This window comes from Panthera leo, chromosome D4 (genome assembly GCF_018350215.1).
Source record: "Panthera leo isolate Ple1 chromosome D4, P.leo_Ple1_pat1.1, whole genome shotgun sequence".
NCBI lineage: Eukaryota > Metazoa > Chordata > Mammalia > Carnivora > Felidae > Panthera > Panthera leo.
Window position 1 is genome coordinate 43,464,994 of NC_056691.1, and position 14,578 is coordinate 43,479,571.

The 14,578-nt window shown below is 41.2% G+C and overlaps 1 protein-coding gene across 2 annotated transcripts in view; it reads left to right on the forward strand.

Annotated features, from left to right (window-relative positions):
- ADAMTSL1 (ADAMTS like 1) overlaps positions 1-14,578 on the forward strand; it is a 378,657-nt gene that overhangs the window by 333,815 nt on the left and 30,264 nt on the right. For both annotated transcript variants that reach the window (XM_042913347.1, XM_042913348.1), the window contains 3 exons: positions 8,865-9,077; positions 10,688-10,868; positions 13,828-14,035. In XM_042913347.1, the coding sequence (XP_042769281.1) occupies positions 8,865-9,077; positions 10,688-10,868; positions 13,828-14,035 (602 nt within the window). The remainder of the gene's footprint in view (positions 1-8,864; positions 9,078-10,687; positions 10,869-13,827; positions 14,036-14,578) is intronic.

A 14,578-nucleotide genomic window follows, 5' to 3' on the forward strand; every position in this document is an offset into this window, starting at 1 on the left:
GTGACTCAGTCAGTTGAGCATTAGACTTCAGCTCGGGTCATGATCTCACAGTTCGTGGGTTCGAGCCCTGCGTCGGGCTCTGTGTTGACAGCTCAGAGCCTGAAGCCTGCTTCCGATTCTGTCTCCCTCCCTCTCTGCCCCTCCCCCACTCGTGCTCTGGTCTCTCTCTGTCTCTCAAAAATAAATTAAAAAAAGAAAAGCAACTCTGGACGCTGAGTTGCTCATGCTGATCGATGATTTAGACAACAGAAATATGTGTTTTTTTCCTTTTTATTAGGGGTAATTTTGCATATATGCAAAGTAAACAACACTCATCACCCAGCATCAATAAACATGCAGCCATTTCTGTTTCACTTGTACTTCTACCTCTCCCCCCAATTAATTATTCTTTAAGTGAAATATACATACATTAAAATGTTCAAATCTTAACCGTACATTTTTGACATTTATGTTTTTGACAGATACACATGTCTAACTATATCCTTGTCTGACATATGTTTTTGAACATGTGATATTTTTTTCAGTTTTCTTTCTCTCTTTGCTTCACTCTGGCAATTATCAATTCCTGCATCGTCAATTTCACAAATTTTTTTCTCTAGGATTTAAATTGTATCTAGTGAATTCTTCATAAGGTGTATGTTTCATTTCTAGAAGTTCATTTTATTCTTTTTATACCTTCTATTCTTATCTGCATGTTTTCCTTTAAATACTTAACATATTTTTAACATTCTACTTTAATATCCTTGTCTGGTAATTCTATAATCCCTATAATTTCTAGATTTGTTTCCACTGACTGAATTTGTCTTGGTTATGGATCAGATTTCCTGCTTCTAGACTTATCAGTTAACATTTGATTGAGTGCTGGATGGTGTAAATTTTGTGTAAGTAGGTATCTGGATTTTATTGTCTTCTAGAGATTGTTGGATTTTCTTCTGTTAAACAGTTATTCAATGTTTAATTTTGACTTTCTTTTTAATTTAAGCATTATTAAGACACCTCTAGAGTAGTCTTTATTGTAGCCCCTTGTAGGGTTTCTGTTGAATACTCCAGATGATCAACAAGGATATTCCAATCTGGCTTGTCAGAATTTCAAGGTCTCCCAGCCCTATTTGAGCTTTGGGAACTATTAGACTCACAACTCCTTAGTTGGTCTTTGCTCAGCCTTATAGAGTTATGCATTATATCTTTAATTGAGCAGATTGTCAGGATGAATTTATGCAGATTTCTGGAGCTCTTTTTCTATGTAGCACTCTCATCTCCAAAATTCTCAACAACATCTAGCTGCCTGAGCCTCTTTGAACTGTATTCTTTATCTCATCAATTCATTCAGACTGCTGTGCTCTGCTTGGGATAGTCCTCTGTTATGGGTTGAATTATGTGCCCCCAAATGATATTGAGATTCCAAACCCTCTGTACCTATAAGCCCATAAATGTGACCTTATTTAGAAATAAGGTCTTTGAAGATGATGAAGTTAAGATGAGGTCATTAGAGTGGGTTCTAATCTAATATGACTTACAAAAAGGGGAAATTTAGACACAGAGACACTCAAGAGAAAACTCCATGTGAACATGAAAGCATGGAGTGATGCATCTATAAGCCAAGGAACACCAAAGACTGCCAGCAAACCACAAGAAGCTAGAAGAGAGGGGTAAAACAGATTATTCCTCACAGCCATCAGAAGGAACTAATACTGTTGACACTTTGATCTCAGACTTCTAGCCTCCAAAACTGTGAGACAATAAATTTCCATTTTTTAAGTCACCCAGTTGGTGGTACCTTGTTATGGCAGCCTTAGAAAACTAGTATACTCTTTAAGGCTTTAAGTTTACTGACTCATTCCATCTCCAACTTTCTGTTGGAGCCCATCTGATGAATTTCTTATTTCATGTTTTATACATTTCAGCTCTGAAATTTATCTTTATAGTTTCTACTTCTCCACTGAGATACTTTATGTATTCATTTATTATGAGTGTATTTTCCTTTAAGTCTTTTAACATATTTATAATAGTTGCTTAAAATCATTGTCCACTCACTGAAACATTTGCATCTCACAATTCATGCAATCCTGAGAGAAATTGCTGTTTGACTATGGGTCACATTTCTTCTTGTCTAATAGTTTTTATTATATACTGAGCATTATAAATGGTATATTGTAGAGACTCTGGATTCTGTTATGTTCCCCAGAAGAGTGTTCATTCTTGTTCTGGTGGACAGTTAACTTTGTTAGACTCAAATTCCAACCTCTGTCTTCCTTGCAGTGAACACCAAGTGAATTTTCTATTCTGTTCTTTCAGCTTCTAGCTGCTGTTCTTTTGCTGGGTCCCCTGGGGTTTGTATACTAAGAATTTGGACAGGATTTATGTAGATTTTGAGGTTTATCCCCACCGTGACTCTTCCTGGATTTTTCCCTTAACTTTTCAGCTGTTCCTAACAACCCCCAGACTCTGTCCTCTGACATGTCAAGCCACCTCTCTGGACCACATGAGCTTTGAGGAATTTGCTCAGGTAGCAAGCTACAAGCTGGCAAATCACACTTGTTGCAATTCCTGAATTTCTAGGATAGATTACCCTCCTGTTTCTGTCACTGCTTTTGGTTACTCTTCATTGCTTTCAAAGAGTTGTTTAATGGGGGTTGTCGTGGTTATTGTTTAGATTTTATGATTGCTATTTGCAGGAAGGTTAGTCCAACCAAGTTATTCACCATTACTGGAAGCTAGAATCCCCAGTCAAGTTGTTTGAAGAGTTTTCTGGCCGAGATCTACTCTGTTCTTGTTTTGCTACATTTGAAACATTCCCATTCACCCTCTTTAGTTTTTCATCTTTTTAATAACCCAGATGTTGGTCTGCTTCTAAAGATTGAAGACCCAGAGGTAAATTTTCTCTTAAATTCAATACATGGGTGTGCATAGCATTGAATAGGATATTTTGATCATACACTTTTATTTCTGATTCTATTAACTTGGAAGTTTGATCATTCAAACATGAGTGAGGATGAATTTACCTATTGCCTGAGCAGGGAGTGGAGCGATTGTGGGGAAAATGTTTGTTTATTTAGTTATTTTTGTAAACAAATGAAGCCATTCATTCATTCCACATATTCTTACTAATCACTTATTTTCTAACAACTAGTTTCTGTAATCTCTGTCCTCTCTGGATTTCCATGATATCACATTGTCTCAATTTTTGTCCTCTCACACCATTTCTTCTCAGACTTCTTTAATACCGCCTCATTAGTCTTCAATCACTGAATGCTAGAATTCTCCCACTGTTTTGTCCTGAGGTTTGATCTCTTTTCATTGAAGACTTTCTCCACACACATGTATGAAATTGGTTCCCCAAATTTGTAGCAAATATCAGACTTCCATTTTTATCTCCATCATCTTGATGGATTTTTCTGTACTCTGGTTCCATCACAACCTTTAAGTGCTTAAAACTAAACTCATCCATCTCCAGGGGTGGAGATAAGCAATAGTTTCTCTTCCTGACTTACCTTAACCAACTAAGCCACCCAGGCACCCCTCAGTTTACCTTAATCCTCAATAACTTTCATATGTAAAATCTCTTCCATGAGCTTTTCATTGGCATAGTTCAGTATCACTACACAATGATCTAAGCCATATAGATTGAATAGTCTATTTTACCCTTGGTACTTGGCTATTGGGGAGCAGGAAGAAGAGTGAGGATGCTGAGTTTGAAATGATGTTGGGAAATCTAGGTACCTTAAAAGGACCTTAAAGTTATCTAATTCAGTGGTTATTAATTGTGGAATCTTCTTATGCAGAAGCCCAATATATTCGTTTATTATTGAAAAGGAAATAGAATCCCCAGAGCCCCACCTTATGCTGATTTCCTCTCAAAGGCCCCTCCCCAGGTACCTCTGCAGCCCCGTAGGGACCCAGGAAACTATCAATTATAAAACCGTTCACTCAGTCAAAACTCTCATTTACAGATTAGAAAAATGAAACCAGAGAACCCTATTGAAATCTAAGCTTCTAATTGAGAGTCATGAATCTGTGTCAGTGCGTTCGAGAGTGACAAAATTGCTTTTCTTTTTAAAACTTTCTACAAAACTGATTTGTATCCTGATAGGTTTCAGAATGAGAGGCATTACTAGGAAGACAGCTGCTCCATACAGCTGTCTTCGCTGCTGCTACTCATGAGTCTTTCTCAAGTTGTAAGAACTTCATGTCATGGCAGCCCTGATGCCTGCCCTTAGAAGGAACTCTGCCCCATCTCATCCGCACTGGGAGCACTAGGCTGGAAGGCCCTGGGAGCATGTCCAAGACTCAAGACCCAGATGGGCCAAGAGAGATGTCCTGGCTGCTCACTCTGGCCCCTGATTCCAAGAAGGAGGGAAGATTATAAATGTAAATTGTTATGCAAATGGACCTCCTATTTAGCTGACTAGGATTCCTGGCTCCCAGAGAAGTAACTTCATCAGCCATAGAAAACAGCCTGAGGCTGCTACTGCTCCTTTTTCTGCTTAAAAACTCTCTCAGAAAATCAATCCTAATGGAGTTGGAAAATGAAGATTAGGCTAAATATGAGAGATTTCCTTGCCAAATATCTCATGTTTCCTCAGAAATAGCAAAGTTCTTACTTATCAACTTAGAATATAGTCAGCCTCACCAGGGCTCTGTCCCCACTGACCAAACATAATGATTCCTGGAACCAGCGTCTTAACCATGTATGACACCTTTTTTTTCCCCCCCTTCAAAGCAGATGTGATTGAGACATATATTGGCCTGTTTAGGCAAGTCTGAAAAGCCATACTGGTTTCAAGCTTCACTTTTTAAATCATGCTATTTGACTAAGTAAATGTACAGTATTCCTGCCTTTTATTAGAAAATGAAATCAGCATCTAACTCCAGACTACAGTTGGGACGGAAGAGAGTTCGGTACTGCTGCTCCCAGGAGATCCCCAGTAGACTGATTTCTATACACCTCTCCCCAAGGCCATTTTTACCTCCATTTTATAACAGGAGTATAATGTGAGTACCACAGACTTCATGACATATTAGATGCCTAGATGCCACCGGGAGCGTGCAGGGAACTTGCTCCTCCTAAGTATCTGAATAAGAAGACATAGGTGATCAGCACACAGGCAGAAACTTTGCCCTGTCCCAAGCCTTGGATTCATAGAGCTAGGAGAAATTTGGAACTCCCTTCCCCCTAAGTGTATCAGTTAGCTATCACCACATTAAAAAAATAATAATAATAATAAGATTCAATGGCTTAAAATAGCAGTCATTTATTTTTACTGATCTTACTTACTTCAGCTGAACTAAACTGAGTTTGGCTGGGGAGACTTGGCTGTTCTCCACTTTTCTCTCAACCTCCTCTTGGGATCATCAGGCCAGTCGAGGCATGTTCTTCTACTGGTGATAGCAAAGGCACATGAGCACAAGCAAAAACACACAGTCTCTTGAGGTTTAGGTTTGGAACTGGTATACCAGCACATCTGCCTCATTTCCTTTATTGTGGTTAAATATTCATAACATAAAATTGACTATTTTAAACATTTTTAAGTTTTCAGTGGCATTAATTACATTCACATCATTGTGCAACCATCACGCTTTCCATCTCCAGAACTTTTTCATCATCTCAAACTGAAACTCTGTACCCATTAAAAAAACAATTCCCCATGCTCCCCTTCCTCTAGCCCCTGGCAATCACTATTCTAATTTCTGCTTCCATGAATTTGACTACACTAGGTGCCTCACATAAGTGGAATCATAGAATATTTGTCCTTTTGTGTCTGGCTTCTTTCATTAATGTGTTCATGGTTCATCCACGTTGTCACACATGTCAGAATTTCTTTCCTTTTTAAGGCTGAATAATATTCTATCATACATACATGTCATACTTCATTCATCTACTCATCCATTGATGGACACTTGTGATGCTTTCACCTTTTGGCTATTGTGAATAATGTCGCTATAAACATTAGTGTACAAATAGCTATTCAAGTCCTGGTTTTCTATTCCTTTGGTTATATATATCCAGAAGTGGAATTTCTGGAGCATATGGTTAATTCTACATTTAATTTTTTGAGGAACCTCCATACTATGTCCCACAGTGGCTGCATCAGTGTACATTCCCACCAGCAATACACAAGGATTCTACTTACCCCACATCTTCCTCAACACTGGTATTTCCTTTTTTTTTTTTTTTTTTAATAACGATCCTACTGGATGTGATGTGTAGCTCATTGTGGTTTTGATTTGCATTTCTGTAACAATTAGTGATATTGAGCATCTGTTCATGTGCTTATTGGCCATTTTAAAATCTTTGGAGAAATGTCTATTTAGGTCTTTTGCCCATATTTTTTTTTTTTTAGTTTGACTGTTTATATTGTTGAGTTGTAGGAATTCTTTATATATTCTGGACATTAATCCCTTATCAAATCTACGATTTGCAAATATTTTCTCCCATTCTGTGAGTCGCCTATTCACGCTGGTGACAGTGTCCTTTAACACACAAAAACTTTCAGTTTTAATGATGTCCAGTTTATTTTTTTCTTTTGTTAACTGTGTAGTATCATATCCAAGAAATCATTGCCAAATACCATATCATGAGACTCTTGCCTGTGTTTTAAGAGTTTTATACTTTTAAGTTAATTTTTTATATGGTATAAAGTAAATACACAACTTCATTTTTTGCAAGTGGATGTCTTGTTTTCCCAGCACCATGAAATGGTCCTGGCATCCATGTTGGAAATCATTTGACCACATAAGCAAGAGTTTATTTTAGGACTCTCTATTTTGTTCTGTTGGTCTATAATGTACATCTTTTTTACCAGTACTATACCGTTTCAATTACTGTAGCTTTCTACTAAGTTTTGAAATCAGGAAGTGTGAAAACCCCAAGTTTGTTCTTCTTTTTCAAGATTGTCTTGGCTATTATCTGTTGAGATTCCATATAAACTTTAGGATGAATTTTTATATCTGTGCAAAAAAAAAAAAAAGAAAAGTCATTGAGATGTTGATAGGGATTGCACTGAATCTGTAGTTCACTTGGGGTTATTGACATCTTCACAATATTAAGTTTTCTAACCATGAACATAGCATCCTATTTATGTTTTAATTTTTTAGCAACATTTTGTTGTTTTCAGTGTACATGTTTTTCATCTCCTTGGTTAAACTTATTCTTAAGTATTTTATTCTTTTTGATATTATAAATGGAATTGTTTTCTTAATTTCTCTTTCAGATTGTTCACTGTTAGTGTAACATCTGACTCATTTTATTGGCCAAAGTAGTCACATAGCCAAACCCCAAATCAGGAGGTGGGGAAGTACATGTAACCCACCCATCATGGAAGGCCACTGCAAAGTTACAAGGCAAATTGAGTCAATACAGGGAGGAATGAAGAACTGGGTTCTGTAACAGTGGTATCCCATCCTGAACTTCATACAGTCAATTACAGCGTTATTTTTCCAGGGCCCTTTTTCAAAGTGTGTGTGTATATGTATATATGTATATATGAAATTAGGGCATTAGGAGACAAAAGGAATGAGCAGACAAAGGAAAGAGATAACAGGGAGGCTAAGTAATTTGCTGGTGTGCAGCTATACAAGTGGCAGATAGAAAGGAAAGAGCACAAGGCAAGGAATCAGAAAGGCTGCCACTTAATCATGGGAAAGTATCTTAACATCGTTGGGCCTCAGGTTCCTCCTCTGGCATGTAGGCTAGATCATCTCTAAGGACCTTCCCTGTGTTAGCTCTGCATCCTACTATAAATTCTAATAGTGTTGACCCCGGAATAGAAAAGAAGACAACATTGGAAAATTCCTTCTCTTACAGATCCATAGGTAGCCATTGCAGGTGGCCATTCTCTTGTCTCACAGATCTCATCATTTTCTGCCTTACATCTCAGTTTTATTAGTGTGCTTTGTTTCTTATTCAATACCAGCTAGGATCTCCTTGCAAGAAGGAAGATAACCATCACTGTCTTATCTATCCCCAGAACAGTAGGTGCAAAATCGTTACTTCTGTAACTAAATTGAGGGAAAACTGCCAGTACCTTTAATTTTGACTGGTTTACCATGTGTTTTGAGCTTCTAAATAAATTTTCTTTGGAAGCTAAGTTGTTGAGGACACAACAGCAAATTCAGCGAGTACTCTGAATTTAAAGAAAATTAGGTTTTTATCACAGTAGCAACCAGTTTACTTTAATAATTCTATGCTACAAAAGCTTGAGTAGACATAATATCTAAGCTTAATATTTTGGAATTTTAATGTATCAAAGTATGTTTAATGACTATGTAGATAATTAGAATATCATACATGTCCAAATGCAGGCTTGGTAAGAGCTGTTAGAAGGCCAAGGTTCTTGACTGATAGAAAAATGAAATTGGTGTTTACAATTGCTTTCCTAGAGTCTGTTAAAAAATTTTGGCTTGAAAATCACATAAAGAGTAAAATGGTAGCAGATACTAGACTTTTACCAATTAAATTGATTAATTGGTTACTATGTAGCATCTTTTCCAACTCACTACATTTGAAGAAGTGATTTCTTCCAGTAGAAAATCAGTGTAGGAACTAATTAACTTGAAAATTTTTTCAATGAGTGAATATTAACTGCTTCATTTTTTAAAGGTTAGTTACAAGGACATAGAAATAAGCAGTTTGTATTCTCTGAGAATTTTTACTTAATTGAATGAATAATAGTCACCTTCCCAGAATTCCAGAGAATAAAAACATCTATTTGCTTGGAAATAGCAAGCAAAAGAAAAATGCCACCGGTAAGGGGGCTACACTGCATGTATGGCTTCTAGAGCCACAGAGACACTAAAAGAACTTGTCAGGAATATGTCCCTCTTGGCTTTATTAATGGCTTCTCTCTCTTCTCTTCTCCTTCTAGGCTGTCCCATCAAAGGTCATCCTACCCCAAATATCACCTGGTTCCATGGTGGTCAGCCAATTGCCACTGTCCCAGGACTGACATATCATATATTGGCAGCTGGACAGATTCTCCAGGTTGCAAATCTTAGTGGCGGGTCCCAAGGGGAATTCAGCTGCCTTGCACAGAATGAGGCAGGAATGCTTGTGCAAAAAGCCTCTTTGGTGATCCAAGGTAAGAAACCCTTCAGGCTTTGGGTGCTGGGCTTATTGTTTGAACAAGAAAGTTGACCTGAGAATCTAATTATCTAATAGAACTAAATTATTTCTGATCTCCAGTGGTTCCTAGAGCATGAAAGTCAAAGCTGAATCATGTTTCCATACAATGAGGCCCTTCAGAAGAGCCACCAGTCTCCGTCCCAGCAGAATCTGGAAAAGTCAGTGCTGCTTTCATAAATGGGCCCTTCTGCCTCACAATGTTGGTGCTGCTGTGGACCAAAGAAACACCATGATATATCAGAGTCAAAAAAAAAGTTTCATTTATGCTTGTTTAGTAAGAAACACACACAGACACACACACGTGTGCATGCAAGCACACATGTGCAAGTTTTCTCTGCAGGTTTTGTTAAAAAACAACCTCTTGATCAGAACTGCTTGGTTATTGCCTCCTCTCCTGGAGATTCAAGCCAGTGCCAGTACCTGCTTATCGTCCGAAAGAGTCTTAAACTGCAGTCACGTGCTAAGTGTTTTGCAGGCACCTTTCTTGTGGCCCCGCCAAAGACAGACTGGATGGCTCATGCATTAATCTTCCAGGAACACAGGCGGGTCAGAAAGCCCTTGGGAGGGGCTTGGCATTAGCTGCACCAAAAAAGCGTTGTGAATGAGCCCAAAACAGTGAGAAATAAACCCAAAGTGGGCCATGTTAAATAGAAAGTAAGTGAGGCTTTCAAGTTTCCCGTAGGCTAGTTCTAACCTGTGGCCTGTGTGTGATTATTTTAAGGGAAAGCAAAATTCTTTTGCATGCATTCTAAAATGGAGTATTCTGTGGGAAGGGACAGAATTTTGTGCCAGTGTAGCACATGAGGAGGGAGATTTTTCTGAGCAAATGGGTTTTCCCCTTAAACATCCTCCCCTGCCATTTGGCTTTCAAGACAGGAAAGTAAATGTTCCATTTTCTTGCCAACCAGCCATTCTCTGCTGAAAACCAGAAGCCAGTGCCTATCTGCAAGATTTGTAATATACGACCTTGCAAATAAGCACTCCCAATTTACCAGCCCGCAGTTATTTTTAACAGCTTTCCTACCAGTGAGTCCCAGACCCCCAAAAAGAAAATCCAAAGAAACTGAATTTCTCCCTTACGTCATTGTCTCATGTCCAGAGTACTCTCTGGATAGACTGGGTTTTTTTTCATTTAGTAACATCTACAAAGTCCAACACAAATGTGCACATATAAATATGAGTGTTAGTTATTTGTGATATTTTTATATCTCTTTGTTGAAAAATAAAGTCACTTTCTGCTGAACCACTAGGAAGAAAAAGCACTTTGCAAGTGTGCTTAAAAATATTAAGGACCAGAGGCACTGATTCTAAATACTCTTTGTGCGCCAGGTGCTGGGCTAGGCCCTTTCCCTTCATTATATCTGGTGCTCACAATAACTTCACAAGGTAGAGGCTTTGTACTCCCTTTACGGGTAAGCCAACTGAGTCTCCTGGAGATGATGCCACTTGCCTGCATAAGTTGGGAATGGAGCCCACTGACAGAGCCTCATTCATAACAATTCGTGCCCACAGAGCATGGGCAATAATGCAGTCTTCTTTTCACCTCTGATCCTCCTCCTGTGACAGATTACTGGTGGTCCGTGGACAGACTGGCAACCTGCTCAGCCTCCTGCGGTAACAGGGGCGTTCAGCAACCCCGCCTGAGGTGCCTCCTGAACAGCACAGAGGTCAACCCCACCCACTGTGCAGGGAAGGTGCGCCCTGCCGTGCAGCCCATCGCATGCAATCGGAGAGACTGCCCTTCTCGGTGAGTGTGGCAGATACTGGCTCGGGGCTCCCCAACCCCAAGGCTGGGCCCTGGCTTCTAGCCAACTTGCTGGCTAGCCTTTGTCCAGCACTGCACAGGGAGAGACACGGAGTGCCGGCAAGGGGGCCTGCCATCCAAGACACTGTTCTTTTCTCTAGGTACAGACTTGTCAGGCCTCTCCACTGTGCAGAAGATATCCCTCAGGATGGGCCTCCTCCCTCAGCAGTTTATTCCCTTACCACTGGGCCGGCTAAGGGCTATCTGGTTGTCCCAAGTGCCCGAGAAGATCTGTTCAGGGAACAGGAGCATCCCAGGCCCTAGCAAGAGCTAGCTTGCATCCTGCATTAAGAAACGGGCTCTCCAGTTTGTTTGTAAGAGGAGAAATGTGTTTGCAGTTGAGGTGCTGAGGAGATAGGAATTACTGACCTCAACCCCAGCCCCTCCCCTTTCTTCTAACTTCAAAAACTGTGCTAATCAGTACTCCAGTTTAGGTGAGGAAATCTTACCCTAGCCTTGTCTTTGAAGGGTTGCATCCTGCTGAAGTCACAATAAATCTTCATTTTCTATAGTCGCCTCACTGTTGGATATACATTCTCAGCATCTTGTCTCAGAATGACACCCACCCTCTCTGCCTCTTACAGCTTAGAGAAGCTGTGAGTCGCACAGAGCACCCTACCCCCAGTTTGCAGGCAGTAGTTAAAGGGATAATGGATGGGTTTAGAGTTGGCACCAGCATGGCACCCCAAGCCTGGGGGGACTTGGCTGGGCCTTGCAGTGGCCCTTTAGTACCTATCTGTGGGACTTTCATATACTGCTTAGGCAACCGCTTTGTGTTTTGCCAGCTGAGTCATAAGGAGCAGCTGAAACCAGGAGAGACTCAATGAAATATGAAACACGCTCATTAATATCAGCAGTTTGACTTGCTGACGGGAAGGTTTCCATGGGAATGATTAATGTCCTTTTATACCCTTCCTGAACTGTAACATAGCCGTCCCTCTCCTTTCTCAAACCCCCCATCCCAGCTCCTGAAAAATTGCTGAAATGTATATTTGGAAATAAAAGTTGATTGAAATGCAGGCCTGACATTCACCGGGGATGTAAGAGGCTGGAAGACTGCCCTCGCCAAGCTATTTGAAATGAAGACGAAGTCTTGGACATGCCAAGGACTTTTTGATTTGCTGTGGTGATGGTCAGAATCAATCAACCTCATTTACTTCTGCAAATGAAATAATGGCCACGTCTGCTTGGGTTTCAGTGCCCCCAGGAGCTTTAAAACACCTCGTGCCTGCTTCCTAAGTGGCTCTGCTCCTGTGGGTTGGAAATCTGCATTCAGTCATCTCTCTCCAGGGCAAATGGAGCAGGGAAGTTCCACCAAACTAAATAAGTCACAGATCCAGATTCAAGAGGAATGTGCTCCCTGTCTCTGCTACTTGCCTCTCCTGAGAGCCAGATGTGGCGCCACTGGGGTAGGAAGTGGCCACAGGCTTACCTTTGACTAGTTTCCCTGCCAGGGCACTTCAGTAGCCTTCTTTGAACACAAACAAGTATCGCCCTGGTTGTCTTTGAATAGGGCTGGGAGGTCCTGCTTTGACCCAGGTAGCTAGTCAGCCATTTCATTTAGATAAACTTTTCCTTGGGCAATAAAACCAAAGAATGTTTTGGTGGGTGGGTGGGTGGGTGGGTGGGTATTTGATTGGTTATTCCTTAGATTGAATAAAATGGCTGGAAAGCACCAAGTCTTTTCTCGCTATTTTCCCCCAAACTGTGCCCCCTTCCCCTTCTCTTTGAGAACTAACAGTGCAAACATGCACAGAGAGCCCCTACAGGTTTATATATGGACCGAGGATTTCAGAGTGTTTACTGGATTACAGCTTGGCTTGATGAGAAAGGCCATTTGCACAGTCTCAGTCAGTCTCACCTCTAAGGATCCCAATTGTAGTTGGAAGAGAACATTCTGAGAGGAACTACATTTGCCACGTGCAGCCCTCGAAGAGGTGTAAGACCTATAGCCTGTGACCCACGGAGGGGAGAGGTGGGAGACTGCTCCAGAAAGCTAGAATGAACTTTGCATGTTTCTCGGGGATTAAACAAAATCCAGTGGCATGTGGGTTAAGGCAGGGGAGAAAATACAGTGAGTACCAGCAGATAAAGTGTCAACTTCAGTGAGAGCCAGATTACTGCCTGGGTCAGGAAGTGGCACAGTTTGGGTCTGACTTCCCTAGGAAACTGGCCCTCTTCTGTCACATACTTGGATGGCTTTAGGAAGTACCAGAACTCCAGTGCAGTGTAACTACCTAAAGGACTGTCTGCTCAGAGAGTTCTACCTGCAGGCTCACGGCTTTTGGGACCAGGGTCAGGCTGAGACCACTGATCTTCAGACTACTCTTGCAAGATGCTTTGTAGTCAATTTCCAAAGATTATTTGTTTCCTGTGGCTACCATTACAAATTAACACAAACACGGTGGCTTAAAAGAAATGACGTTTATTCTCTCATACTTTTGAAGGCCAGAAGTCCAAAATCAAGATGTCAGCAGGGGTGCACTCCTTGCAGCTTCCTCGAGCCTTGCAACTTCTGGTGGCTCCGGGCATCCTGTGACTTGTGGCCACATCACTCCGGCCTCTGCCTCTGTGGTCACACGGTCTCCTCCTCTTCTCTAATTTCTGTCTTTCTCTTATAAGGACATTTGTGATGACAGTAAATGTAGGATAATCTCATCTCAAAGTCCTTAATTATACCTTTAAAGACCCTTTGTCCAAATATGGTAACATTTACGGGATTTGATGTAGATTCTTTTGGGGGACCATTTTCAGACTTCCATGTATACCTTGGAAAAGTATTGGTAGCTGTGTGATGAGAACAGAGGGATGTACAGGCTCTTTTTCTGAGAACGTATGCCATCATTCCTCTGTCCAAGGCCTGACCCTCTGCAGCTGCCCTGATTCTTCTCCCTCTCCCCAGGTGGATGGTGACCTCCTGGTCTGCCTGTACGCGGAGCTGTGGGGGAGGTGTCCAGACCCGCCGGGTGACCTGCCAGAAGCTGAAAGCCTCTGGAATCTCCACTCCTGTGTCCAATGACATGTGTACCCAGCTTGCCAAACGGCCAGTAGACACCCAGGCCTGTAACCAACAGCTCTGCGTGGAGTGGGCCTTCTCCAGCTGGGGCCAGGTGAGAGGATTTTATTTGACAGATAAATCTAAAAGCATGGACGCTGCCAAAGTAGGAAATAAAATGCAACGACTGCCACATTCTCTGTGATGTCAGAGCTTTCACATCGCATCTGTCAATCAACTCACCTGCCCAGTATCCATCCTAAAGCTTAGAGTTTCTGCTCATTCTTGTCAAACACACCTCCCACAGCCATTACAGTTTTCCTATTGATTTCCCTCCCCCACTGAGGTCTTCCCTTTCTCAGGCCATCAGCGAACCCTCAGCACCCCTTTCTTCAGACTCATTTTCTGTAAGGCCACCTCTCCGCACTATCTGTGCTAAGGCTGATGATTTAAAACTCTGATGAGATCCATGTGGGGACTGCAGTCTTATTCTGGGCCAGGGGTTCTCAACTGGGATACACAGAATCACTTGAGAAACTTCTTTAAAAGACCAATGTCCAGGCTGCACCTCCCTGATATTCTAAGTCAGTTGTTCAGAGGCAGGATCTGAGCATGGGCAAGTTTTAGAAACTATGCAGGAGATTCTGGGGTGCAGCCA